This window comes from Ictalurus furcatus, chromosome 9 (assembly GCF_023375685.1).
Source record: "Ictalurus furcatus strain D&B chromosome 9, Billie_1.0, whole genome shotgun sequence".
Lineage (NCBI taxonomy): Eukaryota > Metazoa > Chordata > Actinopteri > Siluriformes > Ictaluridae > Ictalurus > Ictalurus furcatus.
This window is the reverse complement of record NC_071263.1, coordinates 8234123-8260161: the sequence shown is the minus strand read 5'-3', so window position 1 is coordinate 8260161 and position 26039 is coordinate 8234123. Positions and strand designations below refer to the sequence as shown.

The 26039-nt window shown below is 40.3% G+C and overlaps 1 protein-coding gene across 3 annotated transcripts in view; it reads left to right on the top strand.

The window, feature by feature from the left end:
- eif2ak4 (eukaryotic translation initiation factor 2 alpha kinase 4) overlaps window positions 1-26039 on the top strand; it is a 67874-nt gene that overhangs the window by 36470 nt on the left and 5365 nt on the right. Inside the window, exons 23-37 of one of the 3 annotated variants that reach the window (XM_053632985.1) lie at window positions 5697-5818; window positions 6082-6131; window positions 6282-6423; window positions 6863-6979; window positions 7984-8049; window positions 8960-9133; window positions 9408-9542; window positions 9641-9748; window positions 9848-9976; window positions 15944-16030; window positions 21564-21673; window positions 21793-21851; window positions 22871-22974; window positions 23535-23603; window positions 25797-25841. In XM_053632985.1, coding sequence (XP_053488960.1) covers window positions 5697-5818; window positions 6082-6131; window positions 6282-6423; window positions 6863-6979; window positions 7984-8049; window positions 8960-9133; window positions 9408-9542; window positions 9641-9748; window positions 9848-9976; window positions 15944-16030; window positions 21564-21673; window positions 21793-21851; window positions 22871-22974; window positions 23535-23603; window positions 25797-25841 — 1517 coding nt within the window. Of the gene's footprint in view, window positions 1-5696; window positions 5819-6081; window positions 6132-6281; window positions 6451-6862; window positions 6980-7983; window positions 8050-8959; window positions 9134-9407; window positions 9543-9614; window positions 9749-9847; window positions 9977-15943; window positions 16031-21563; window positions 21674-21792; window positions 21852-22870; window positions 22975-23534; window positions 23604-25796; window positions 25842-26039 lie in introns of those variants that run through there. The other 2 variants (XM_053632983.1, XM_053632986.1) reach the window with 2 other exon arrangements.

The following is a 26039-nucleotide window of genomic DNA, read 5'->3' as shown; positions in this document are numbered from 1 at the left end:
AATTCCTTTTATGAATATAATGATCATTAATAATAAGCAGCCATGTAAAACAAGGTAAAATATGTCAGTAAGAATGTCGTCTTGCCAACTAAAAAAATTTAGGGCTTAGAATTAATGTTGTCTACATGTGATGTAATCACAGCTGTGAGCTTACATTTTAAGTTTCAGTTTTGTTAATTAATAGTAATAGCAATAATTATAAGTTGCTGTTGTTTAAAAAAACTTGCATTTTGAATTAAACTTTTTATTTAAATGTCAGCAAGCATGTTGTTAGGTGCCGTCAATTCGTTGTTGGCTCATGGCGACTCTATGGATAATTGTCCTAAAAAGCGTCCAGTCTTCCACGGCTGTGGTGTTTTATGTTGATCCACTCCGTAGTAGGCCTTCCTCTTCTACGTTGACCTTCCACTTTGCCCACTATGATGTCCTTTTTCCATTGATTGTTCCTTCCGCATGATGTGACCGTAGTAAGAGTATCGTCAGAGCTTCCAGTAACATCTTTGGTTTTATCTGCTGCAGTACTGATGCATTTGTTTTCCAGGTCGTCCAGGGCAAACACAGGATTCATCATCAGCACCATAGTTCAAAGGCGTCAGTTTTCTTCCTGTCCAGCTCTTGCATCCATATCATGTGACCAAGAAGACCATGGCTTGAACTAGTCTAACTTTTGTGGACAACGTCACATCCCTGCACTTGAGAATTTTGTCCAAGCTCTTCATGGCAGTTTTGTCTAGACTCTAGAGCATTTCGTCGGCTGATTTCTTTCCTGCTTGTCACTTCTTTACTGATCCAGGTAGATTGATGTCATCTGCTATCTTTATTTCTTCTCCATCAAATGTGAAGATTTCCGGTTTGGTAGTTATGAACAGCTCTCGTCTTCACGTTGAGATGCAAGCCCATTTTCAACGTTTCATGGTCTTTGATCTTGGTGAACAGCAAATCGTCTTTGCTTTCAAATTGTATAGTCGTATCATCAGCATAGTAAAGATTGTTGATGAGTTTTCCACCGCTTTTCACGTTCTCATGTTTCTTGTCATATAGCCCTGCTTCCCTGATGACTTTTTCCCCACATATAAATTGAACAGATTCGGAGTGAGTATGCAGCCTTGTCTTACGCCCCTCCTGATCCTAATTCTGAACAATTCTATTTCCCTTGTCTTGTTTGAACTGTTGCTTCTCGGTCAGTTTGTGCATGAGGTTGTTCTGGTATACCCATGCTTTGTAACGTGGTCCAGAGTTTCTGATTCACACAATCAGATGCCTTGCTGTAGTTGATGAAGCACATGCAGATATCCTTTTGAAATGGTTCTTGTTCGTAAGGCATAGTTTGAAACTCCTATTGCTCCGCTTGATCTTCATGGTACAATGACATGTTGTATGCCTTCCATCTGTTCTTGATCTCCTCCACATCATTGAGCATGAGTCCTTGAGCGTCTTTCAGCATTCCAATTTGAGGTTTGAAGTTCTTCTTTAACTCCTAATTTCATGAAAGCTGATCGGGTCCTGTCCCTGATATTTTTGGATTCTATTTTCTTGCACATGCCCTTATAGGACTTTTTTTTTGTCCTTTCTGGTGGCATGCTGAAATCTCTGGTTGAGTTAAATAACATCATCTCTTTGTCCTTTCACTTTAGCCTTCTGTGCAATATTCAAAGTTTCTTCAGTTAATCATTTTGTCCTCCTTTCTTTTCATTGAAGATTCAAAGGTTCTTTTACTTTCTTCAAGTATGTCTTACCATATTTCTTCCTGTGCTCTGTCATCTTTGTCCAATGCAGTGAAACGATTTTGCTTGCATTCTAAACACTGGTGATATTTTATCAAGATTGTTCTTTACAATCTTTGCCTGATTGGCTTGGTCTTCCCCAACTTGAGCTTGAGTTTATATACTAGTAACTAGTGATCTGTACCACAATCAGCTCCTGGCTTTGTTTTCCATCGCCTACATGAGCAAACATAGTCGAACTAATTTCTGTACAATCCAGTGAGTCAGGTCCATGTGTACATTTGCCTTTTGGGTTTTTGAAAGTAAGTGTTTGAAATGAACAGATTGTTAGTCTTGCAGATCAAATGTACTCCTGCTTCGTTCTTGGTGCCAAGTCTGTTTTTCCAACCACTTGGCTGCCTTCATTATTTCTGACCTTTGCATTCCAGTCTCCCATGAACTCTGAGTCGTCTGCCATTAGGCCCGGGCAAAGAGTAGCACATGGGCTTGATTGGGTTGCTCTGTAGCGCCCCCTTTTACACAGTACAAAACCTTGGTGCATATATCGTACATACTTGTACTCTGTACACGTATTGTTCTCATCCACCCGAACAACTTTCACGCTGACAATCATTAGCTCTGCCCAACAGGAAGTATGCCATTTTGGATTTTATTAAAAGTGCATGTGGTGAACTTTTAAATACTCCGAGGGGATTCATGTGATTGTCACCTAACTTGGTCAGCATTATGCCAAGACATTGAAGATGCTAAATTATGAAGGGATTTTTGATATCTCAAATGTTTTCACCATGGTGAGTTAATAAATTTATGGTGAAAAAAGGAAATGTCATGGCTGATGTAAAATTGTTAAAGAATTTTTGATATTTTAATTAGTGCTGCCATGGTAATGCATCAACCATTAATGCTGGTTTCTGGTGTTTTTGAGGCCCTTAGCATGCTTAAAATTTCATAAAGTTGGCATACATCAGTTTCCGGTTGTTAGGAGTTGGCAAAAGCTAAGACATGGGCGTGGAGGGGTTCTCTGTAGCGCCCCCTTTTTCGCCTACAGTCCCCAAACTCGGTACATATATTGTTCTCATCAAGCCGGACAACTTTCAAATTGACAGTCATTAGCTCCGCCCAACAGGAAGTTGGCCATTTTGGATTTAATGTATATTTTTGGAAAATTGCAGTATATGTGTAAAAAAATGCTTTGTATTTTTAAATACTTCTCTTAGGGGATTCATGTGATTGTCACCAAACCTGGACAAAATTATGTCAAGACATTGAAGATGCTAAATTGCCAAGGGATTTTTGATATCTCGAATGGTTTCGCCATTTTAAGTGCCACTTTAAACCGATATTAAACAGTCTTCTTATATCTATCCGAATCGTTTCAAACTTGTTCAGAATGTCAAGACATGACTTATCTAAAATTGTTAATGGATTTTTGATATCTTAAGTAGTGTTGCCATGGTGATGCATCAAACATAAATACTCTTTTCTTTGTATATTTGGGTGTTTTACTCCACAGCACTCGTTCCCCTATAATAGAATAAAGAATACAAGTGACTTTCTTTAGGCCATTGCTCTTTTACTTGATTAACTTGACTTATTGGGCAGAGTGTACCTAGACTCTGGTGAGCCAGGGGACAGGAATTCTCAGTCTTCACCAAGCTCCGGTGCTTTCATGTATGACAGTTGCAATATGCACCTATTTCACTGCTCCAAACTCGTGAATAGCTTTTGTTTGTGCACAGTTTATGGTACCTTGTGCTCATTTTTAATGACCAGGCTCATTGATTATGCTCTGCACTCTCAGGTCAGCAAAAGATGACAAACATATGCAGAGCTGTTGTAATATTTTTTTTTTTCATGTTCACATAGCCTGGACTCCTTTTGTTCTGAATGTACTCTATATGTACAGTGCCCTTGGGTTACAAAGCTACGACACATTGCCCTGCCCCCAAGTGTTTAACAAGCATAGCTCAACAGCCACGTTTTGAGAACAATCCATCACATCACAAACAATGATTTGCATGGAAAAATAAATCAGAAAAAGAACTTTAATTTTTTTTAACCTGCCAGTAAACGGACTTTTACTGTTACTGGGGGGCTGTTACCATGGTGACTCAGTTATCTTTCACTGGGGACAGGCCTAGTTCCAAAGCTTCAACTTTAATGCTAATACCACTATCACTGCCATTGTGCTTCAGCATCTCATGGATCACTAGCTAGCTGAACCCAGTCCCTGCCGTAACTTATCGATGAAACCATCGTTGAAATGTTTTCTCCTATTAAAGGCATTGTAACTATGTTTACATTGACCCCCTGTGACACAAGCATGGCACACAACTGCTAACTAATTATAGGAAAAACAGAAATACAGCAAACAACACATTAGCACAGAATCACTAAATGCATATTACAGATATTTCTATATAAACATATTTAACATGTTTCACGATGGATTTTTGTGTTTTTAGAGTTGAGTTTAATGTGTAGCAGATTATCAGTAAATGATGGTCATAGCAAATAAATCATTATTTGGTAGAACACACTTTTCGATTAAGGGTCTTGAATGAGCTTTCAGTCAATGCTGTGTTGATGCATGACACATGAGAAAAAATGTCTGTTTTCAGTTGCCAAGATTCAAATAATTTTGTGGGGTTTTTTCTTTGCTTTTATAATCTCAGTAAAAAGAGCTCTGCTATTGTTCTTCATGGTGAATTATACATGAGTTAATATATATAGGAGTGACGAACGTATGTTTCTGTGTTCTTTTGTGAGATAACATTTAGCTTATGTTTAAGACCATTAGGATTTGATTTCAGGGTGTTTTGTATAGCTGCCAAAGTTTGCAATTTGTGCAGTGTTTGCTTTACATCCATGCTGGGTGGCGTAACTGCATCTTTTAATGTGGGGTTATGGGCCTTTTTTTTCCTCCATCTGTCTTGGATCATAGAAAGATTTTAATGTTGCCTAATATCATGATGACTCACTGCTTGCCCCATTATGTTATGATAGGATACTGCTCTGCACAGAGCAAAAGTGAGGGTTCCAGAAACTCAGCAGAGCTGTTGATCGTTTCCAGTTTATATCTGGGTGTTAGGGGTTCTATTGTCACATTAAGAAAACAGGATCAGAAATTATTGACCAGTAATCCTGCTGGATCAGGACACTGCAATTTGAAAACTTTTTTTTAATTAGTGCAGTTAAAGGCAGATTATACAAAAATCAAAGAAGACCTCAAACTGCACTTCGTTAAAGAGTTGCCACACACAGGCTACAAATGATACTAGCTTCAATGCTTTTTGGGCCACACTGTTAATGAGGAAAATGAATTAAATCAGTGCAATGATAAATCTGTGTATCATATTACATATATCATCATTTTTATTTAAGGATGTACCAATTCTTGAAATGCACTAATGTAGATGGCTTGGGGACATACAAGGCTCAGATTAAATAGTTGATTCTGGAAGTGAGGGTGCGTAGAATGGAAGCTCTTGTCCTCCAACAGAGCCATCCTTATAGCTCAATGACTGGCCTTCCTTGAATGTAGGTTGATGTCTATAGCAGTGTTTGGGAGGTTTTTCCAGGCTAGGACTTAAAACGCCATGTTCCACCTCAGTGGATTCAGGTTTGGTCTCTGTCAGCTTGCAAGCTTCTCTGATAGGCTTTAAACTAGCTGAATGAGACTGGATAGTGACATGCAGCTGTGGCACTGAATAAGCTCTTTCACACAGTTCTGGTCATGATGAAATTCACTATGCCATTGTGCAAGCATTGTATTTAAAGTATATTTAGCATTAGCTAAGAACCAAATTAATGGCAGGAGGATTTCCTTATTCTCTTAAGATCCTATTCCACTTTCCTTCTACTTAAAATTTGTTTCTGTTTTTCTTCCTACTGTATAGACTCTTGGGCTGACTTCAACGCAATCTTATAGTTCACATCACTATAGTAGTCTTGTTTCTCTCTCTCTCTCAGGTGCAGTAAGATTACAGACCCCCCTCCTCCTGCCCAGGATCCGGAAGCTGTATGAAGGCTGTGAGGTGGCTTGCTTTATGGACCACAGTGGCATGCTGGTCACTCTTCCCTATGACCTGAGGGTGAGTTCCCCAGCATCAGCATTCACAACATTTTAGATGTTCATGATGCTGAAACTGACCCCAAATCAAAATGCATCATTCCAGCAAAAGAATTATGTGTAGGAGTGTTTGTGAAATTCCAAAATAACACATAGAATTTTCACGTGTACAGTACCAGTATTTACCTTTTACTGCAGTTTACCATCTACTAACTGTATGCTGTGTTTATGAGGACCATGTCTATGAGATCTTATTTTGTCTGTCCCGCATTTTCTTTTCTCCAGGTCTCATTTGCCAGATTTGTGGCCAGAAATGGCATTTCACACGTCAAAAGGTAGGTTTGAAATAAATAAATAAATAAAATTAAAAAAATATATATATATGTATGTATAGCATTATTTTATTTATTATTTTTTAAACTGTTTTAAAACACTCTGTGAATCACATGACATGGTCATTATTATTAAGTCTTGATGTTGATCAGGTACAGTATCGAGCGTGTGTTCAGGCCACGGAAGTTGGACAGGGCTCATCCCAAAGAGCTGCTCGAGTGTGCTTTCGACATTGTCGTGCCTGTGACGAGCAGCTTACTCCCTGATGCCGAGACCATCTACACCATCTCTGAGGTTATTCAAGAGTTCAGTGCGCTCCAGGTGCCTGATGCAAGCAACATTTGAATTTGACTGAATTTCTAAAAAAGTTACTTTTAATTATGTGTGTGTGTGTCTGTGTGTGTGTCTGTGTGTGTGTCTGTGTGTGTGTCTGTGTGTGTGTCTGTGTGTGTGTCTGTGTGTGTGTGTGTGTGTGTGTGTGTGTTTTTTCTTCTCCCCACTTGTGATGCCAATTCAACAGGAATGTTGCAAAGGCATATCTTCAGCAATCCTTAGTGATAAAGATGACAACTGTGTGACTGCTTAGTGCATTGGTTCTACCAGGAACGATTTTGATATCGTGTATAGAAAATGAGCAGGAATATGTCCTAGGAGAACATCAAAATATGGTTGAGCAATAAGGCCATGTAAAGTAGTACATGTTAATAGTTTTCTGTCTCATGATGCATTGCAGGAAAGGAACTACACTATCTATCTGAACCACACCAGCCTGTTACGAGCCATTCTGCTACACAGTGGTGTGCCAGAAGACAAAGTAAATCAGGCTTCCAGTATACTGTGTGACGCCATGGTAAGCTCAGACATGTGTGCACACACATTGACACCTTGGTGGGCACATTTACAATATACCCAAGCAATATACTTCCACAAATTTGTGCAAAGGCTACCATGTAAGGACTAAAACATAAAAAATAATCAGTGTAGTGATCGGGTGGCGTGATGACCATTATGACCCTGACGTTGATTATTTTCCAGTAACATTACATCTCAAAGTAACACTTTTTAAAAAAAAAAATTTTTATGGAGAGTGAATGGATTCTCCCTCCCTGTGTAAGTTGTTACTATAGAAACAATAAGGTATTAGCTGGCATATACTTTGACAGCTTGCAGCTGACACTACTATCAGAGCTGCTGTTGTAGAACATCTGTCAACACCTTTTGACCAATCATAATCAAGAATTCAACAGCACTTTAATATAATGGAAAATGAATTTGGATTTTTATTGTAATCTTTAATCTTGAAGGTAGCTGACTGTTTCCATTACACATTTGTTATACCATTGCACATATTGTTATTCTGTTATTTGTAAGACCCATGCTGAGATGGAGGTCATTGATCAGTTGCATCATGCTACATATAGCATGCTTTTGCAACACTGTTGCACTCTACACAGTAATCTGCAGCACAGATCATGTTTACATTATAGCTTTTGGAAGATACCCCTAACTTCAGCGACTTACAGGAGTGCGTTGTTCTCAAAAAACATTTCCTCATGTCAGTACAAATAGTCCAGGGACTAATACACAACTTCAGCTCAAGACTACATACCTGAGATTATTAATGTGGAAATTATAATACTGAAGACAACAAAGTTAAACAGATAATACGTTAAAACCAAAAGCCCACCATAGCAAGCAGGGAATATATTCAACCCTGAAAATCAAAATGACACTTTTGTGTGTTTTACTTTTTATCTCACAGTGCACAGAGTTCACGGATTTGCTTATGGTACTAATTTGCTCGCTCTCTTCATGACATAACTTCTCAATTTCAATATCTCTCTTTCTCAACAGAGTGAGAAACTGACAAAACGCGAGGTGGAAGCCAAGTTCTGCAACCTGTCCTTGTCTAATAACAGTGTACGTTACAGGAAATTAACAGCATCTTGGTTCATAGATCTAAACTGTATGTTGAGTATTTTGAGATCTAAGTTGTAGGTCATAGGAAAGTTTTTGAATCCTTTTTATATTGGAAAATTCCACCCTGAAACACTTATGCTTGTGTGACATGCGTGTATTTTAAAAATATATGCGATGTGTTTAGTGATTCTAACGCTAAGTTATTGGTTAGTGCGGAGAAGTTAGCGGTTGTTTGCCTTGCTGAAGTCACGGGGGACACTGCTAGTGCAGTTACAATGGCTTTTAATCTGAAAAAAATTCAGTGAACTCAAACATATTGGATGACCGTCAGATTGCACTGTTGGATCCTAAAAACCAAAGAGCAAGAGATTCTTTTCTTATTCGCTATTTTCCAGCATCACATCGACGAGAAATCCAGTGTAGAAATAGTGGAGCCAGCAAACACAACTTCAGAGTGTAATGCAGCTATACGACAGAGTGAAAATAGACCAACATGTTGCTGAAAGAAGTTTAAACGTAAAAAAAAAAAAAAAATTCAACTCAGAATTTCATTGTTAAATAAATTTTGGAAGCCAAGATTTAACGATGACGTTAATTCGAAAGATTAATATACAAGTTAATCTTTGGATTTATCCTTAATTAGATTTGTGATTGTAATATCTGAATAATTATTTATACTGCAGTATAATACATCAGCTGTTAAAAATCTGTCATCATAGGATGACTATTCTGTAAATGCATGCTGATTAATCCATCTTTCTGTGCATTTCAGTGGTTTGTGTTCATCTGTTCAGGTCCTTATTGAATAATTATTCAGGAATTAATTGAATAAGGCGCATCGTCTTTTACTGTTTCTGTATGTCTTACCATTGTAAACGAAGTCTCATGTTCAGTGTGCATCTATGTGCAGTTGCAGACGCTCTATAAGTTCATAGAGCAGAAGGGAGAGCTGCATGAACTCAGTCCTTTCATCAACTCTCTGACCAAACAGAAAACTGCTGCAGTCACACAGCTGGCCAAGCAAGGCCTTAAAGATCTGGAGGAGCTTACAGGTCTGCTCAAAAGACTAGGAGTTAAAATACAGGTACAACTGCTAACCACACTGCTCTGCTTAAGCGTCTTCTGATATTACAGTTTTATCAGGAACTATATATGGCATGAGGATGTAACATCTTCCATTACAAGCGGCTTTTATGATTTGAGCAATAATATGAGTCAGTTTGAATGAATTGGGATTAAAGACGTCATGAGACATTAACAATGAATCTGGTATGTCGGTTCCTACATACAATAGGTGGAAGTAAACCCAGTATTGGCCTCTTTTATACTAAGTAGCTGAACTTCTTGCTGGGTTACAGGTGGTGGTCAATCTGGGCCTCGTCTACAAGGTGCAACAGCACTGCGGGGTCGTCTTCCAGTTTGTGGCCTTTATTAAGAAGCGCAAGCGCACTGTTCCCGATATAATAGCAGCTGGAGGACGCTATGACCACCTGGTAGGTCAAACATACACAAAATGTGTTAATAAATTGTAATGAGCACTGTCCCATTACACACCTGCTTCTCAGAAGCTTGCTTTCGACTCCTCCCTCAGATCCTGGACTTCCGTGGACCAGCAGCCGCTGCTCCCTTGGCCTCGGCGGTGGGGGCGAGCATAGCCCTTGATAAGATCTGTATCGCCGTGGCAGCCATGGAAGAACCGGTGAGATTGATGCATCAGTTCCTCTGTCTGATTTTCTCATTGGTTGTTTGCGAACATGCCTGTCACTGATTGGCTGTCTTGTCTTGTTCGTCTCCACAGCCTCCAGTAAGCTCATGTGATGTGCTGGTGGTCCCTGTAGGCCACACGTCAATGAGCAGAGCCATTAATGTCATGCAGAAGCTCTGGACTGCCGGAGTGTCAGCTGATTTGGTTTACGATGTGTCACAGGTCAGGGTTTTCACATTTGACTTAGGATTCAGGGAAGTGTACAATTCACATGCTTGTCTTGGTTTAGGATTGACACTTTTGTTAGTTCGTCAAATCTTATTGTTCAACTATAGCATATTATTTACAGTGACATATTTAGTAACTGCAACGAAGCTACACTCATCACTTGTCTAATATACACCAGTTAGAGGATGGAAGAGGATCCCACAAAATTCATGGGACAGCTACAAATACAGTAGTGAAATGGTGAAACATGCTTATGAGCAAAACAATAAACATCCTCATTACCACTAGTTCAGTTTGAAGGATGTTTGTTTATGCCACTACAATTATTTGCTGCACAAGCGTGGATTGATGACATCAGCAGAACGTAGTAATTTCTTTAATCGTAGGTCTATCATTAGAGGATCTTCATTCTATAAGCTTACATGAGGAACAGGTTGTTTACGCAGCTTGTTATAGATTTCAGCCTAGTTTTATTTTCAGATAATCTCCTACAGTGTGACAAGTAATAATCTTTAAAAAAAAAAAACTAAACAAAAATAAAATAAGAGATGTTATTTAACATCTCACAGTGTAAAACTGGCTTTAACAGGAAAGCTATGAATTAAAGGGGTTAATATAGTAGTATTTAAATATATAGGTGAATGATTGATTTAAATATGTTGAATGTGTGTGTCAGTGGGTATGTGTCACATTAGTGTAGTGGGTTAGTGCTAATAGTGTAGTGTTTCCATACTGTTGCCATGGCACAAGCACATTCTGCATGTCCATAGCACTCCATCAGTGCCAGGGAGCTTTGCCTCAGCATTACACACCCAATTACTCACACCCTGTTCTTGTGCTCTAGTCCACTCTAGTACTCACTACTCAGTTAAGCAGTCCAAATGACTATCATATTCATTTTGTTTTTCATCTTGGTTCTGCAGTTGCTGTGCTGGCTTACATTGTGTTTTCCGCTCTTCATGTTAATCTGGTTTTATTTATATGCTTGGTTGTGTATCTTGGCCGACTCTTAACCTCAAATCATTTAACTCAGTGTCCAAAATCAACACTATCTGTCTTTTTTTTCCCGTTATAGTTTTCCTGACTGGAAATGGATTATATTGATCCAAAATATGACTATGCTCCAACGTAATAGTTCTGCCACAGATTCTGTGAGATACTTGTGTCATATCAGAGGTAGACATGAGTGTCAGATTTCTGACCAATCCAGCCTGACCAAACCACTCCTGCAGACACTCTTAAATAGCCCCCACCAATGCTCCTGCAGAACATTTTACCAATCCTGCCCATTCCCAGTTATTATTTTTTGTACTGTACATGCCCACAATATTTTCTGACAAACTTAGTTGGTTATATGTGGCACAATATAAACACTTTTTTTTTTATTTTTTTTTAATTTTATTTAAACCACTGTGACGCTGGCTGATGTTACTGATGTTGAATGAATGAATCTGTCACACAGCGCTGCAGCACCATATATGCTCTCATGCTCTTTCTTTCTCCCGAAAGCTTCATATCTGACTGCCAGCTATATCCTGCAAGAAAGTAAAAAACGATCCACAAAAACGATTATTTTCCTTTTATGCAGAGACTCCATATACAGTGGGGGAAATAAGCATTCGACATTTTTTTCAGTAAACATATTTCCAATGAAGCTATTCAAATGAAATTTTCACCAGACATCAGTATTAACTCAAGAAATCTGGAAATATAAAGAATTCACAACATTAAAGTCCATAAATAAAACTTCCGAGTCCTCCAGTAAGCATCATTTGGGCCATTATCCGCAAGTGGAAGCAACATCACTCTGTCATCAACCCTCTGTGCACAGGAGCTCTTCGCAAGATTTCTGACCAGGGAGTCAATTTTTCAATTCAATTTTATTTGTATAGCACTTTTTACAATAGACATTTTCTCAAAGCAGCTTTACAGAAATATCAACATGGTATACAGATATTAAAGGTGTGAATTTATCCCAACTGAGCAAGCCACTGAGTGGCGACGGTGGCAAGGAAAAACTCCCTAAGATGTTTTAAGAGGAAGAAAACTTGAGAGGAATCCAACTCAGAAGGGAACCCATCCTCATCTGGGTAAACCCATCCTCATCTGGGTAAGAAGAATAGTCAGAAGTGTAGGACCAAGGACCACTCGGAAAGAACTCCAGAAACACTTGGAGGCAGCAGGTACCATCGTCACAGAGAAAACAATAGGCAATGCACTCCACTGCTCATGCTCACTCCGCAAGACTCCATTGCTAAAGAAAAGGCATGTCGGAGCTTGTTTAAAGTTTGCTACAACCCTTTTGGACATGCCTTTGAAATACTGGGAGAGTGTATCAACTCTTTTGATCTCAAACTCAAATGTCTTCAGTGTACAGCAAAAGCAAATGAATTGGCCTTGCCATTCCAATAGTTTCAGTGTGTGTGTGTGTACACCGATCAGCCGTAACATTAAAACCACTGACAGTTCATGTGAATAACATTTATCTTGTTAAAATGGCACCTGTCAAAGGGGTGAGATATATTAGGCTGCATGCGAACAGTCAGTTCTCAAAGTTGATCTGTTGGAAGCAGGAAAAATGGGAAAACAGATTGTGATAGTCGACTGGGACAGAGCATCTCCAAAATGGCAGTTCTTGTGGGGTTTCCCAGTTAGTTCCCAGTGTGGTTAATACTTACTAACCAAGGAAGGACAACTGGTGAACCGGTGACAGGGTCATGGGTGCTAAAGGCTTACTTATCCATGTGGGAGTGAAGGCTAGTCCATCTGGTCCAGTCCCACAGAAGAGCTACTATAGCACAAATTGCTGAAAAGTTTATGCTGCCTATGATAGAAATGTTTCAGAACAGTACAATGCAGCTTGCTGCGTATGGGGGTGTGTATGCCGCAGACCGGTTAGAGTGCCCATGCTGACCCCTGTCCATTGCTGAAAGCGCTTACAGTGGCCACGTGATCATCAGAACTGGACCATGGAACAATGGAAGAAGGTGGCCTGGTCTGATAAATCATGTTTTCTTTTACATCATTTTGATGGCCTGGTGCATCTCTTACTTAATGTGCACTTACCTGGGGACGAGATGGCACCAGGATGCACTATGGGAAGAAGACAAGCTATGCTTGAAACCTTGGGTCCTGCCATTCATGTGGATGTTACTTTGACACGTACCACCTACCTAAACATATACAAATACACCGCTTCATAACAATGGTATTTCCTAGTGACAGTAGCCTCTTCAGCAGCATAATGTGCCCTGTCACACTGCAAAAATTGTTCAGGAATGGTTTGAAGAACATGATAATGAATTGTAGGTGTTGACTTGGCCTCCAAATTCCCCAGATCTCAGTCTGATTGAGCATCTGTGGGATGTGCTGGACAAACAAGTCCGATCCATGGAGGCCCCACCTCACAACTTACCGGACTTAAGGGTTCTTCTGCTAATGTCGTGGTGCCAGATACCACAGAACACCTTCAGAGGTCTTGTGGTGTCCATGCCTTGACAGGTCAGAGCTGTTTTGGTGGCACACGGTGATTGGTTTGTGTGATTATATTTTGATTTTTGTACACACACAGACACACATATATGTATATGTATATGTGTATATATATATATATATATATATATGATATAAACACTGAGGGTGATGGATGCAATATGGTGCTACATACCAAGTTTTATACCAGTATTTCTCTTTAAAGATAATGTGACATGCATTTTCTTTCACAATATGACCTTATTTCTGAGTGAAACAGTATATTTGGGTGTGTTGGAGTTCAGAATTTGATTGGATTATAAACAGTGGGCAATACTCTGCCAGTAACCATCATAGTGATGGATCCAAGAATCAGAGGCCCTGTAGAAATGGAAGAAAGTCATTTCAGTTTAGTGGAAGTTTATGCACAAAAATAACTTTCTGTTAAGTTCTAGTACAGATGAATCTAGGCAGAACACAGTCAAACCAAGGCATGAGCTAAGAAAGATCTGTTTTGGTTTCATTTCACTTTTAAATGTTTTGTCTTAGGCCAAGCAGTGGATTTGTCTTGCCAGGCTGCACTGACCTCGCTGCTGGCCATACAGTTGACAATATGTGGCATGAACAGGGCTGAGGCCAGACAATACAGTGATGTAAAATTTTAAGAGGAAATTATATAAGATTAACCCGAAGGAGACAACTTTCTTTCTTTCTTTCTTTATTTATTTATTTTAATTCATATTGGAAGAAAGCCTGGTTCGTTGTACAAGAGTTAGGTACATTGACAGTCCGGCAGTTCCGTTTACTAAAGCAGAACCTTTACTACTGAGCTACGGCTGTTGGATGATTATTGAGGTTGGCTGGCTGGGGCTGAGGGTGATGAGTGCAGCTCTGAGCCATGCTGCACAGAATGACGTCTGCACCGCAGTCACTGAGCCAGATGTGGACGTCACGCAGCATGTGTGATCAGGATAAATCTGCCCCCAGATACATGCATTGCATGCATGTGTGACGTACACACAGACACATGTTCACCAGCTAGCTGTCCAATAAACATTGTAGGAATACACAGAAATACAGCATTACATTTGCGCTAGCATTTTCCTGAGAGTCTGTGGATATGTGGTTAAATCAGCCTACATAAGGATACATAAAGGATGTAAATTAATTAAGAAAAGAATGTAAGTTAAGAACATAAAGGACAAAAGTAAAGGGTGTAAGTTAAGTAAGTAAAGGATGCGAATCAAGAATATAAAGGATGCAAGTTAAATAAGTAAAGGATGTAAGTTTAGAACATAAAGGATATAAATTATGTAAGAAAATCATGTACATTTAAGAACGTAAAGGGTGTAAGTTAAGTAAGTAAAGGATGTAACTTAAGAATCAGAGTTAACGCAAAGGATGCGAATTAAGAACATGAAGGATGCATGTTAAGTAAGTAAAGGACATAAGTAAAATAAGAATGCAAGTTAAGAACATAAAGGATATAATTAAGGGATGTAAAGTAAGTAAAATATGTAATATGAAAATAAAGGATGCAAGTTAAGAAAAAGAAAAAGGATGTAAGAATATATAAAATATGATTTGATGTTCATCTCTCCAGTACTGTCACCTATACGGGGAAAAACTAGATTTAAATACAATTTGGGATTCAATTTCAGTTTTGCAATGGCTCTACAATAGGGATACCTGAATTCCATGTACAAATGGGCCTATCTGGGTCAAATTAGCATGCACAATATCATTTTAACTTATTTTTAAGCAAAATACAACATCCATATAGTGTTTGTCTATTTAAATCAACACACAAACAATTCAAAACTCTTATGTACTCTCAATACCCACAGTGTGGTATTAAAACTTGTGCTGTACCTACATCATGTTGAGTTACCTGTACAAACCTAAATGTTGATAGCTTTCCTGCTTCCTACCCAAACATGGTGCTGTGCTGTGCACGTCCATTTTAATGGACTTAATTGGACAGCGGGCGACACTTGTGTGTCTTATCAGCCTCTCTTACATGTGTCTGTGTCGCTTGTCAGCTCAGTAACAACACTCACCATACGACTTCCCGTTAGTGGCACTTAACATGCTTGTGCACTGATATCCATCTGCCTTTTACACAAAGCTAATATAGAGTGGAATCAAAGGACATTTTGAAAGTGAAATATTTTTAAAATTAATGATATTCTATAGAGGACTGGGACAGTGTTGGACAAATAATAACCGAAATTAAATAGTATATCTCTGAGAAAGCATTAATGTTACACCTTGATGATTTGTGATCCTGAGTCTGTACATATTGTTTCCCTGTAAATACCCAGAAACTGGAATGTTATCGGTGTTTGTTATAATAAACATTTTTAGCGGTGTTATCGGTGTTTGTTATAATAAACATGTTATAATGTTATATGTTTGTATGTGAGCGAGGGAGTTTCCTGTTTAGTGTGGCTGAGGATAAATCATAAATATTCTCTGTGTGTGTTTCAGTCTCAGGAGGCTCTTCTGGATCATTGCAGGCTTGCAGGCATCACATTCATGGTTCTGGTCTCTGACAAAGAGGGCACCTATGTTAAAGTAAGCCTCAAAAACAAGCCTTTCTTTCTATTTGTGTGAAATGTACAAATGCATTAGTTATGTATTTCTGCTTTTCTGGTCACAAGGTTTTCAAGGTTAGACAAATTGTAAATGTATTAGTTTGCCCACTAGTTCATATGTGCTGCTCAGATTTATTTGCTTGAGAACCTTAGGCTGAAAAGTGTGGGAACTAGTCTAAGAAGTAGCAGGTGTATTGAATTTAATACAAACTGAGGGAAATTAACAAGTGTATGATTATTATCCTTTTTTAAATAATTTTTTAAAATAACGTTTCTAATATAGCACATTGTGTTTGTGCCTCAGCAAAAACTCAGCGAGTCATTGGCCAATGTTTTGGCTATAAGCTGTTGCGTTCTGTCCTCACATCAAATGGAAAAGATATTATTTGTGTCTGGCTAGCATCTTGTCAACATCGTTAAATGTGTGGAGTAAGCAGGAGCGTTTTGATGGCTTTGTGCCAAACAGTATTTTTCTGGGTTTAGTCAGTGTCTCCACATGCCCACATGTTCCTGATACTGAAAAGATCATACCTCATCTATGCAAAAGAATTAACTCTAATTGAACATACAAATAAAAAATGAATAGCCCAGACACACCAGGGGCAGTGATTTGTCTACCCCATGTATTTGAAAATTAAACCTTTGGCGCCATTTTCAAGATTTATAAACGTGTGTGGCTGCCTGGGACAACCCATAGGATGTCACTGTGGCTCTGGCAAACAGCCAAAAAAAGACATAAAATTGATTTTTAGCCTGCTGTTTAAACTTGCCTAGACTGTCTTCCTGAATAGAGCTTGTTTGGTAAAGAGCCAGTTTAACAAGCAAACAGTGGTAAATGCAGTCAGTCTGCATAAAGAAAAGTGAAATTTCCTCACACAAAAAGGGAAACTATGAAGGTGGGGCCATAACTAAAAATAAAGATAAGCTAGAAGGGGGAAATGAGGTCATGGGTCACTGGTAATGCATGGAATGCATTTAAGGGTTAAATGGTGCACTTACACTTCCAACCACTATGTAGGTTAGAACCATGGTTACATATGTAACCGCGGTTCTATGAATTTCGGATGACCGCCAGAGATGTCCATCACGTGTACGTGCAGGTCGAGTGTTTGTATTAGCAAAGTCACCTGTTACCTGGTGATGTATGCCTTTTACCCCAGTACTAAAGGTGCGTTCACCGTGGAAGTGACCTCTTGGCAATCTTCTCGCGAATCTTCCGAGTGACTGCCAAGCTCTGGCAGTCATCTGAAATTCATAGAACTGTGGTTACATACGTAACCATCATTCTATTTCATTTCTACTGACCTCCAGAGGCGGTACTTTAAGCACCTGGATGAGTAATACCAAAAAGGTCACAAGGAACTTCTACGTGCTCTTTAAAAAAAAAAAAAGCTTTGAATCTGGAGGGAAAATGGCTGTCGTCACTGGGTTGTATGAGACCACATTCACCCTATAAAATCTCGCAAATCTGCAGGTTGATGCCCATGATGTGGCTGCACAAATATCTGAAAGCTGTACCCCTTGAGTGACTTCAAACCTGAGGAGGGATCCAGAGACCACTGCCCTTATAGGCATAAATGATAGCATCTACAATCCTTTTTGACAGATGCTGCTTGGACAAAGCGTGACCTCGCCTATGCCCTATATGACAGACGAACAGTGAATCTCGACTTCATCCCTGCTCATCCTCCTGAGTTGGGGGCTCAAAATCTGACAGACTGAGGGGCTGGTTTGTATAAGATGAAGAAAAGGTCTTTGGGAGAAATTAAGGGTTCTGCCATAAAGTTACCCCTGTGTTCCCAGAATTCCAGTGTAGGCACTGTCTGCTTACTGATAAGGCATGCAACCCACCTACTCATCTAGCTGATGCCATGGCTAAGAGGAAAACTGTTTTCATAGACAGCCACCCCAATTCAGACCTCTCTAGGGATTCAAATGGAGGCTGACGCAGTGCCTCTGATATGAGTGGCAAGTCCCAAGAGGATACTTGGTTTTATCGAGAAGGTCTCTGTCATTGTGCAGCTTTGAGAAAGCAGGTCACAAGGGTGTGGGACCCAGTTGTCACGCCATCTACTCTATTATACATGGCTGAGATGGCAGCTATATATACCTTGATGGTCGAGGCTGCAAGGCCTCCATCAAGATGGGACTGGAGAAAGCTGAGGATTATCGGTATGGAACAGCATGTTGGCTCCTGATTTTGTGCTTGGTACCACTCGGAAAAAAGCTTCCATCTGTTAGCGTACAACGCATTGGTGGAAGGTGCACGTGAGTTGTCGATGGTCTGTACAACTGCTGGATCACACAGCCTTAATAATGGCTCTGGGCCTTCAGAGGCCAGACCCAAAGTTGCACCTGGGATGGGTTCGGGTGCCAGATTTGACCCTCCAGCTGTGAGAGGAGATCCCTCCTCACAGGGAGGTACCAAGACTCCCTGTACAGTAATCTGTGTAATATTAAGAACCACACCCTCCCTGGCCATTTGGGAGCTGCTAGTAGCACCTTGTGATTGCCTTCGAGGATCCTGCCTAGGGTGGGCAGTATCAATGGTAGTGGAGGGAAAGCATACAGTACTCGATTTGGCCACAAATGGGCCAGTGCATCTTGGCCCAAGGGGCATGTTGGTTCCCACAGTGAAAACCAAAGGGGACAGTGTGTCATTGACGGTGAGGTGAAAAGGTCCAACTCTACCATGCCATATCTGTGCCAGATTGCTTGCTACTACTTCGGGGTAGAGCTTCCATTTGCCAGGGTGGGGGCATTGCCGGGATAGGAAATCTGCAGCTGTGTTTTGAGTGCCTGATAAGTGCATTGCCTTCAGGCTCAATAGGTGAGGATGGGCCCAAAATAACAGTTGTTGGGCCAGCCTCAAGGATTGTGTGGACCTGGTGCTCCCCTGGTGATTTATATGGTAGACCACAGATGTGTTGTCTGTTCTTATAAGGACATGCCTTCCTACCAGCACTGGAAGGAAACTTTTGATTTTGGAGCGACTGCCTGTAGCTCCAACACATTTGTGTTGTTCCTGCTGCCAAGGACTCCACTGGCCTCTGACTGTCCTGCATTGCCATAGAGCTCCCCAGCCTGCCAGGGAGGCATCTGTGGCCACTACTTCTCTGCGAGAAGGTATGGCCCCTAAGGGAACCTCCTGGGTAAAATATGCTTTTCTCCACCATGGGTGCAGGCACTTTAGGCAACTGGCAGTGACTCTGACCAGCTTGTGCCTGTGTTGAGTGGGATGCAAGCCAAGGTCGTTCAGCCAGATTTGGAGAGGCCATAATGACAGAAGGCCCAAACGGACAACCGATGAGGCTTCTGTGAGCATACCTAGCAGTCTCAGAAACACTTTGAGGACCAGAGCCCTGCTTCTTCTGAAGCAACTGATGAGCTGGAGGATGTTGTTGACTTGCCATTGAGAGGGGGTAGCCATCATCAACCGTGAGTCCAACTGGATGCCAATAAACATTATTCGTTGACTGGGTATCAGAGAGCTCTTTCCATAATTCACTGTAATCCTTCGTTTAGTAACATGGGAGATCAGCAATGCTGATTCTCTGAGGGCACTGACTGGGAACAGATCAACCAGTCGTCCAGGAACGGGAAAATTCGCATCATCCTGGCCTGTAATGGAGACAGTGCCACTGCTACACACCTGCTGAAGACCCTTGGTGCCAGTGAGATCCCGAATGGGAGCACACAAAACTGATAAGCCCTTCCCTAGAAGGCAAAATGGAGGAATTGCCTCTGCTGGGGTGCGATTGGAACGTGAAAATGTGTCTTTCAGGTTGATGGTTGTAAACCAGTCGTTCTGCCTGATGCTTTGCAGCACATCCACTGTACGTAGCATGTGGAACTTGAAAACCTTGAGGTGTGTGTTCAGAGGTCTTAAATCCAGTATGGGGCAAAATCCGCCATCTTTTTTTTTAGAATCCGCGGGAGCATTACAGTCATTGTCTACCCCCTCGCCCCATATAATTTCTGAAGGGGTGATGGACAGAAGGCTGGCCTCGCTGTGCCAAGCGAGGGGGCTGGCTGACGAAACCTCTCTGGGCATTGTGCTCTTGGCTGGGTATACCGTGGTATGTAGTGAGCCATATTTGTTTCTAGGAGAGATTTAATCTCTGCAAACTCAGAAACCAAGGTGTCTACCTTCTGGGCTAGGGGATCTACCTTTCTGCATTTTCCCTTACCAGGGGCCCCCCATGTATCGGTCTTACGGCGCTTATGAGAGCTAGGAGACATGGCCTGTGTAGGATGTGGTTGAGTGCACAACATGCTCTCTAGCTGGGCCAGCCTGGCTGCCCGTGCTGCTAAGCTCATGGAGCTGCTGTTCATGCATGCCATCTCAGTCAGTCTCTCTCTTAAGTGGTCATCCCCCAGGCAAGAAGGACCTCTCTCATGGCCATCCTTTAGTTCAAGAGGGGTCTGGCAATCAATACATGTCATGAACATGGGTACCAGCAGTGATTACTATCCATGTGGTTTTCCCTATGTGAACACTTTGCCAGGTGGTAATTGAAAACGAAAGAGAAATATATCCACTTTATAGTTAGTCTGTATGGTAACACAGCTGAGATCACACTCTCTTTCAATGTAACTAATAATTAAAGAAATCCACAAACTAAATCTCGGGGACAAAAAACAATCCCCTGTTTCAATCCTCCTGTCAGGGTGCGTTGTGCAGCCTGTCCTACCAACAATGAGTCAATTATGAAAATTAAACCATAAAAATATTGGGGAATGATTCCTCTATGATAACTATGCACTGTGATGTGGTATGGCACAGTTAATAGCGAACACCCTCACACTGTAGCCAATAATTAAATAAATTCACGAAGTAAATCAAGGGGATGAAAAACACTTCAATGAAGCCCAGTCAGGCTGCGTTGCTTACCGAAAGCGCCTCAAAAAATTAAACGACCAAAATTGTGGGGAATGACTGCACGATACGTATAAACAGAAAACTACAGGAGGAGATTCCAGCGCGACCTCAAGAGTTTAACGTTGTATCAGCATTAAGGCGAGCAACACCAAACTGATCACGAACTGTAAACTGCCGATTGCTGAATTCAAGCATGCCCACTCCTAAACAGCGTTGATAGCAGAGTTCACTTACCTCTTGCAGGATAGTGCTTTATCTGAAGTTAAATAATCACAATAAAGGCTAGCTGCAGTCTTTGGAGGATGAAAGTTCGTAGCTCCAACCCGACGTTGGGTTACAAGATTACCAGCGGTACCTGCACTCCTGAAACCTGCTTACCAATGCGAGAAGATAACAAGAGGTCACTTCTGGGGTGAACGTGCCGTCAGTACCGGGGCAATAGGCATATGTCACCCAGGTCACAGGTGACTTTGTTGATACAAACACTTGACCTGCACGTACACGTGGTGGACATCCAGGTGCTTAAATCACCGCCTCTGGTGGTCAGTAGAAATGAAATAGAACTCAAATAGCATATTTTGTTACATTTGTGTTATACAAATGTTATGTTTTGTTTCTTTCTGTGCTGTAGGTGAAATCTTTCGAGAAGGACCGTCAGTCAGAAAAGAGAATTCCAGAGTCGGACTTGGTGGATCACGTCATCCAAAAATGCCGGACCAAACTCTCTGATGAGAGAAGCCGGTGAGTATCACTCCATTGTGTCTTTACGCCTTATGCCATTTATCTTTGAGTCAGCAGCACAAAGGGAAGCTATGAACACCGACACTTGTTTAACTTCATGTTCTCTTGACTTCTCCCAGAGAGGTATCGGAGGGAGGGTCTCTCCAGAATCCTAAGGGATCACTCCTGCTAAACTCAGGTATCAACTTTCCTACTTGGCCTCTGTTGTTGTTTTTCCTGTTAAGCTGGAGGAGGTGAGCTAAAATAGACCACACACAGCTAAACAAGAATTTCATTTAAAGTTCATTTACCTTCAGAGCAAAACCAGCACTCTGCGAGTGTGTGCGTGCGGGTGTGTGCGCTCACACATATTTGCATACTACACACTGGGTACCTTAAAAGGCCAAACATAATGAGTACAATTTATGAGCCTACATTTTACAATCCTATTATGTTGTTGGATTTATTTTCACATGGTCATGTGGCAGAGACTCTTTTTACTCACTTTTGAAAAGCGACAAAGCAGTAAAGAATGTTAATCGCAAAGTTACTCCAAATAAATTCCACACTAGCACTGAAATTGACACCTTCCTCTTAATTCAACCCTCCTGTCCTTAGTGCGTCTTTAAATAAATGCACATTAATGAAGGAAGGAAGGAGTGAATGAAGGAAATGTAGGGAGGGACTATAGGAAATGCAGGAAGATTGGAATGACAGAAAGAATGAGTAAATGAAATAATGAATGAATGAAGGAAGGAAGGAAGCAGGGAATGAATGAAGGATTGATTGAGGAAATGTATGAAGTAAGGAATGAAAGAAAGAATGGTTGAATGACTAAAGGAAATGCAAGAATGAACCAAGAAATCAATAAAGGAATGAATGTAGAAGGTAAATGTGACTGGTTTTATTATGGCTCTGTCATTAGCACGATATCTCAAGAATGAGTGTTTGAATGTTTGTAGGATTTTATATAGAATTATCATTGTGTCCAGCATATGAAATGATTACATTTTGGAATTCATCCAAACAGGGTCAAAGTCACTGCAAGGTCAAATGTCTGAAATAATTTACTTCAATAGCTTCCACATTTGAAGTATATTTAAAGGTTATTTGTGGCATACAAATTAGTAACAAATGGATTAGACTAGGCATATCCCTGTTGATGCTGCTGGTGTTGATGCCTACTTGTTTTTTAATAAAATGTGTGCCATGTATCAGGGTCATTGGAGCAGCACGGGGGAGGCGCAGCAATGAACATGAATGTAAACCTGGTTACACCGGACAAGGTTTCAGCCAGCACACGACGCCGTTATGAGACACAGGTATGACACTTCACCAGAATCTCAAGACAACATAATGTCTTTTAGATCTTGGATATTGCAGTCTTGTGTTTAGGTGTGGCTGCATTAATGCATACACTTAAACAAGCACTTCACCTACATGTGCCAACGTTTAACACTAATGAAGAGGACCAGAAAATTCTGATGTTCTCCCAGCTCCCTCAGTGACTCTCAGTAAATAGTAAACACTGCACTCTCCAAGTCCTCACAACACACTTGGATCAAAACAAGGTTATAAAACACCTTATAGTTCCGCATCTCTCCCATGTCCAGAGCCTGTGAGAAACACCAGCGGCCTCTGCATTAGAGAGTAATTTGGCATAGCTGCCTTCAGCAAGTGGTTAGGAAGCATGAATTGTACAAAGTGCGACTATTCCATCACAGACCCCCCAATGCAAGTGAAGTATTACTGAACTCCCAATCCTTAAGTGAGAGACAGACAGAGTTAAACACTCCTTGCTGTATGTCTTACAGCAATGTCCAGTATTCATGTTTATTGTGATCAAGGGAGAAATGTTTCCTTTCTCTCTGTGTACTTCCAGATACAAACCAGATTGCAGAATCTTGGCAACAGTTTGCAGAACAAGAGTAATGACATCGAGGTGCTGGCTGTAAGTGAATGCTATTCTGGTTTTCTTTCTCCTTCTAGTCATTTTAATTAGATTTTTCCTTAAATTGTTTGTTTTTCACATTTTAACAAAAATCGATTAATAATCAGATTTTAAACCTCAATCAGAATAAAAACGGTCATGTATACACCTCAGTCGGAATAGAGTGAACTGATTGAGGTCAATCTGAATGAAACTCGTATCTAGTTAGAAATTGTAGGTAATCCGTTAAATAGAAGCATCACAGTCATGTAAACCTTTGTGTCCGATTACTTTATCAGAATTTGTGTGTGAAATCTGTGCATGAGTGTTTGTCACGATACACTCCCGATGAAATAAAATGGTCCTTTATACATAACATAAGAAGATGAGAAAAGTCATTAAAATTATCTGTAATGTGAGCATTTTGTTATTTTCAACAAACAAATATCAAGCAAATATGAGTGGCTGAGCAACCTTACTGCACTTCTTGTTGTTTGTTTAATAATTACAATTGGCCTCCCAAGTGGTACAACAAAAAACTCTTTGACCCAACATTGGGAGAGCAAGGACAAGTTAAAATCCCAATGAGTTCAATTGGAATGAATCCATTTACACCGGCGACAATCAGGCATATGAACTCTGCCATCAAAACAAGGGTAGCAAAGGGGAAAACTTGCAAAGGGTAGTTTTGAAAGCCTCATTAAATCACCAATTGGAGTCCTGCTAACTTAAGTTTTTAATCAAAACTGCTCTTAAAAAAAAGAAAAGAAAAAGCACCCCAATCTTTCCATCATTATCAATATTACTTGCATATTTAGATTGTTGTTTTATGACCAATTTCATTTGAAGTATTCGCTGTGCAATTTTCAAAGCATACACGTTAGAGTCTACATTGTCCAAACATTTTTAATTGCAGATTTTGATGTGTACTAATGCTGCGGTCAACACAAGATTGCAACTTGTAGTTCCAAACTTCCAACCAGGAAAAGCCCAAGAAAACACCCCCTTAACTTTTACTTTAAATTCCTGCTTATCAACCTGTAGCCGTCTTCTAATCTGCGAGTTACTGCCCAGTTTATGGAGTAATGTCAAATCAACATGACTGCTTGCAGAATTAAAAATAAATAACGTTGCACTTCTTACCTTTATATGAGGTGTATATATGAGTATTTACTTTAGATCAATCAATATACAAACATATTTTCTTGTTAAATCTATAACCCTGACTGTACAGTTCACTGTCTGAGGAGGAAAATGTACATCACTCATCACAGTTAGCTGACTAGCTTGTTGCTAACAAAATACAAGCATTGAGGTGTCCATGTTTTTTTTAGTTGGGGGGGTTTCCCTCTCAATTTTGTATGTAGAATGCACTTAGAAAATAATGTCATCCGATCTGCGAATTACCGCTGACGAGCCACAAGTCGAATGCAGCATAATACTAAAAGAAGATTATTAGTGCCATCTGCACTACATAAGAAAAGGTCTGATTTGTGGCTATACTAAAATTTTTGTTCTTACACATTCCTAAAGACAGATCGTTCTATTTGGGGTGCAGTATATGTAAACACCACCACCGCATCAGGTAGTATCCAGAAACAGAATTAAATGTTTGTGTAGAATGCCACTGTCTGAGATTCCTTCATCTGGCTACTTTTTTTAAAGGCGTGTGTTTTGAAGAAATATGTGTATTCTTTGTTGCTCAATATATGCCATAATCCTGTGCATCATCTGGTTTAGCAGCTAGCTTGTACAGAAAAAGGTCATTTGAAAATGGCAGCCATCTCAATAACTGGCAGAGACAATCTCAAAGTGAAATGTCACCACACAGACTATAAGTTGTCCTATTTACCTGTATTCTCTGCAGAATTCTAGTATTTGTTGCCTTTAAAACCTGAGACTAAGTAACTCTGGATCACTACAACAACTGTCTATAGTGCACAGTATTATAACACTGTTAGTCCATTAGTCTGTGTACATTACAGGAATGCGTTTGGGCTAGGTGCTCTGTACAGTAACTAATCTCTGCTCAGTGGAACTTGGCTGGCCTTTTGCAAGTATTGAGTCATCTGAGAGATGCAAAGACACTTTGGGAATTTCCTGTGAACTGGTACAGTGTGTGTGTATGCTGATAAAGTGTTTTGTGTAAAATTCACATCCTAGATAAGACTCCATTGTGTCTGCAAAAGTAACATTGTTTCCCTTCACTCTCAGGTTGACTTGCCCAAGGAAACCCTCATCAACTTCCTGTCTCTGGAGGTTTGTATCCGCTTGCAATTATAATGAGCTGTTGCAAGTAAATAAACTAAATTCCAGCAGAACAGAGTGGGGAGGGTGGGAAAGGCTTTGGAGACACATAAACAGGAAAAAGAGGGGATCCTGTCTGGTACGCAGAGTATATAGGAAACCTGTCTTGGAGGTGTCCACATTTTTATTGTGAGGGGAAACCCTTGTTCT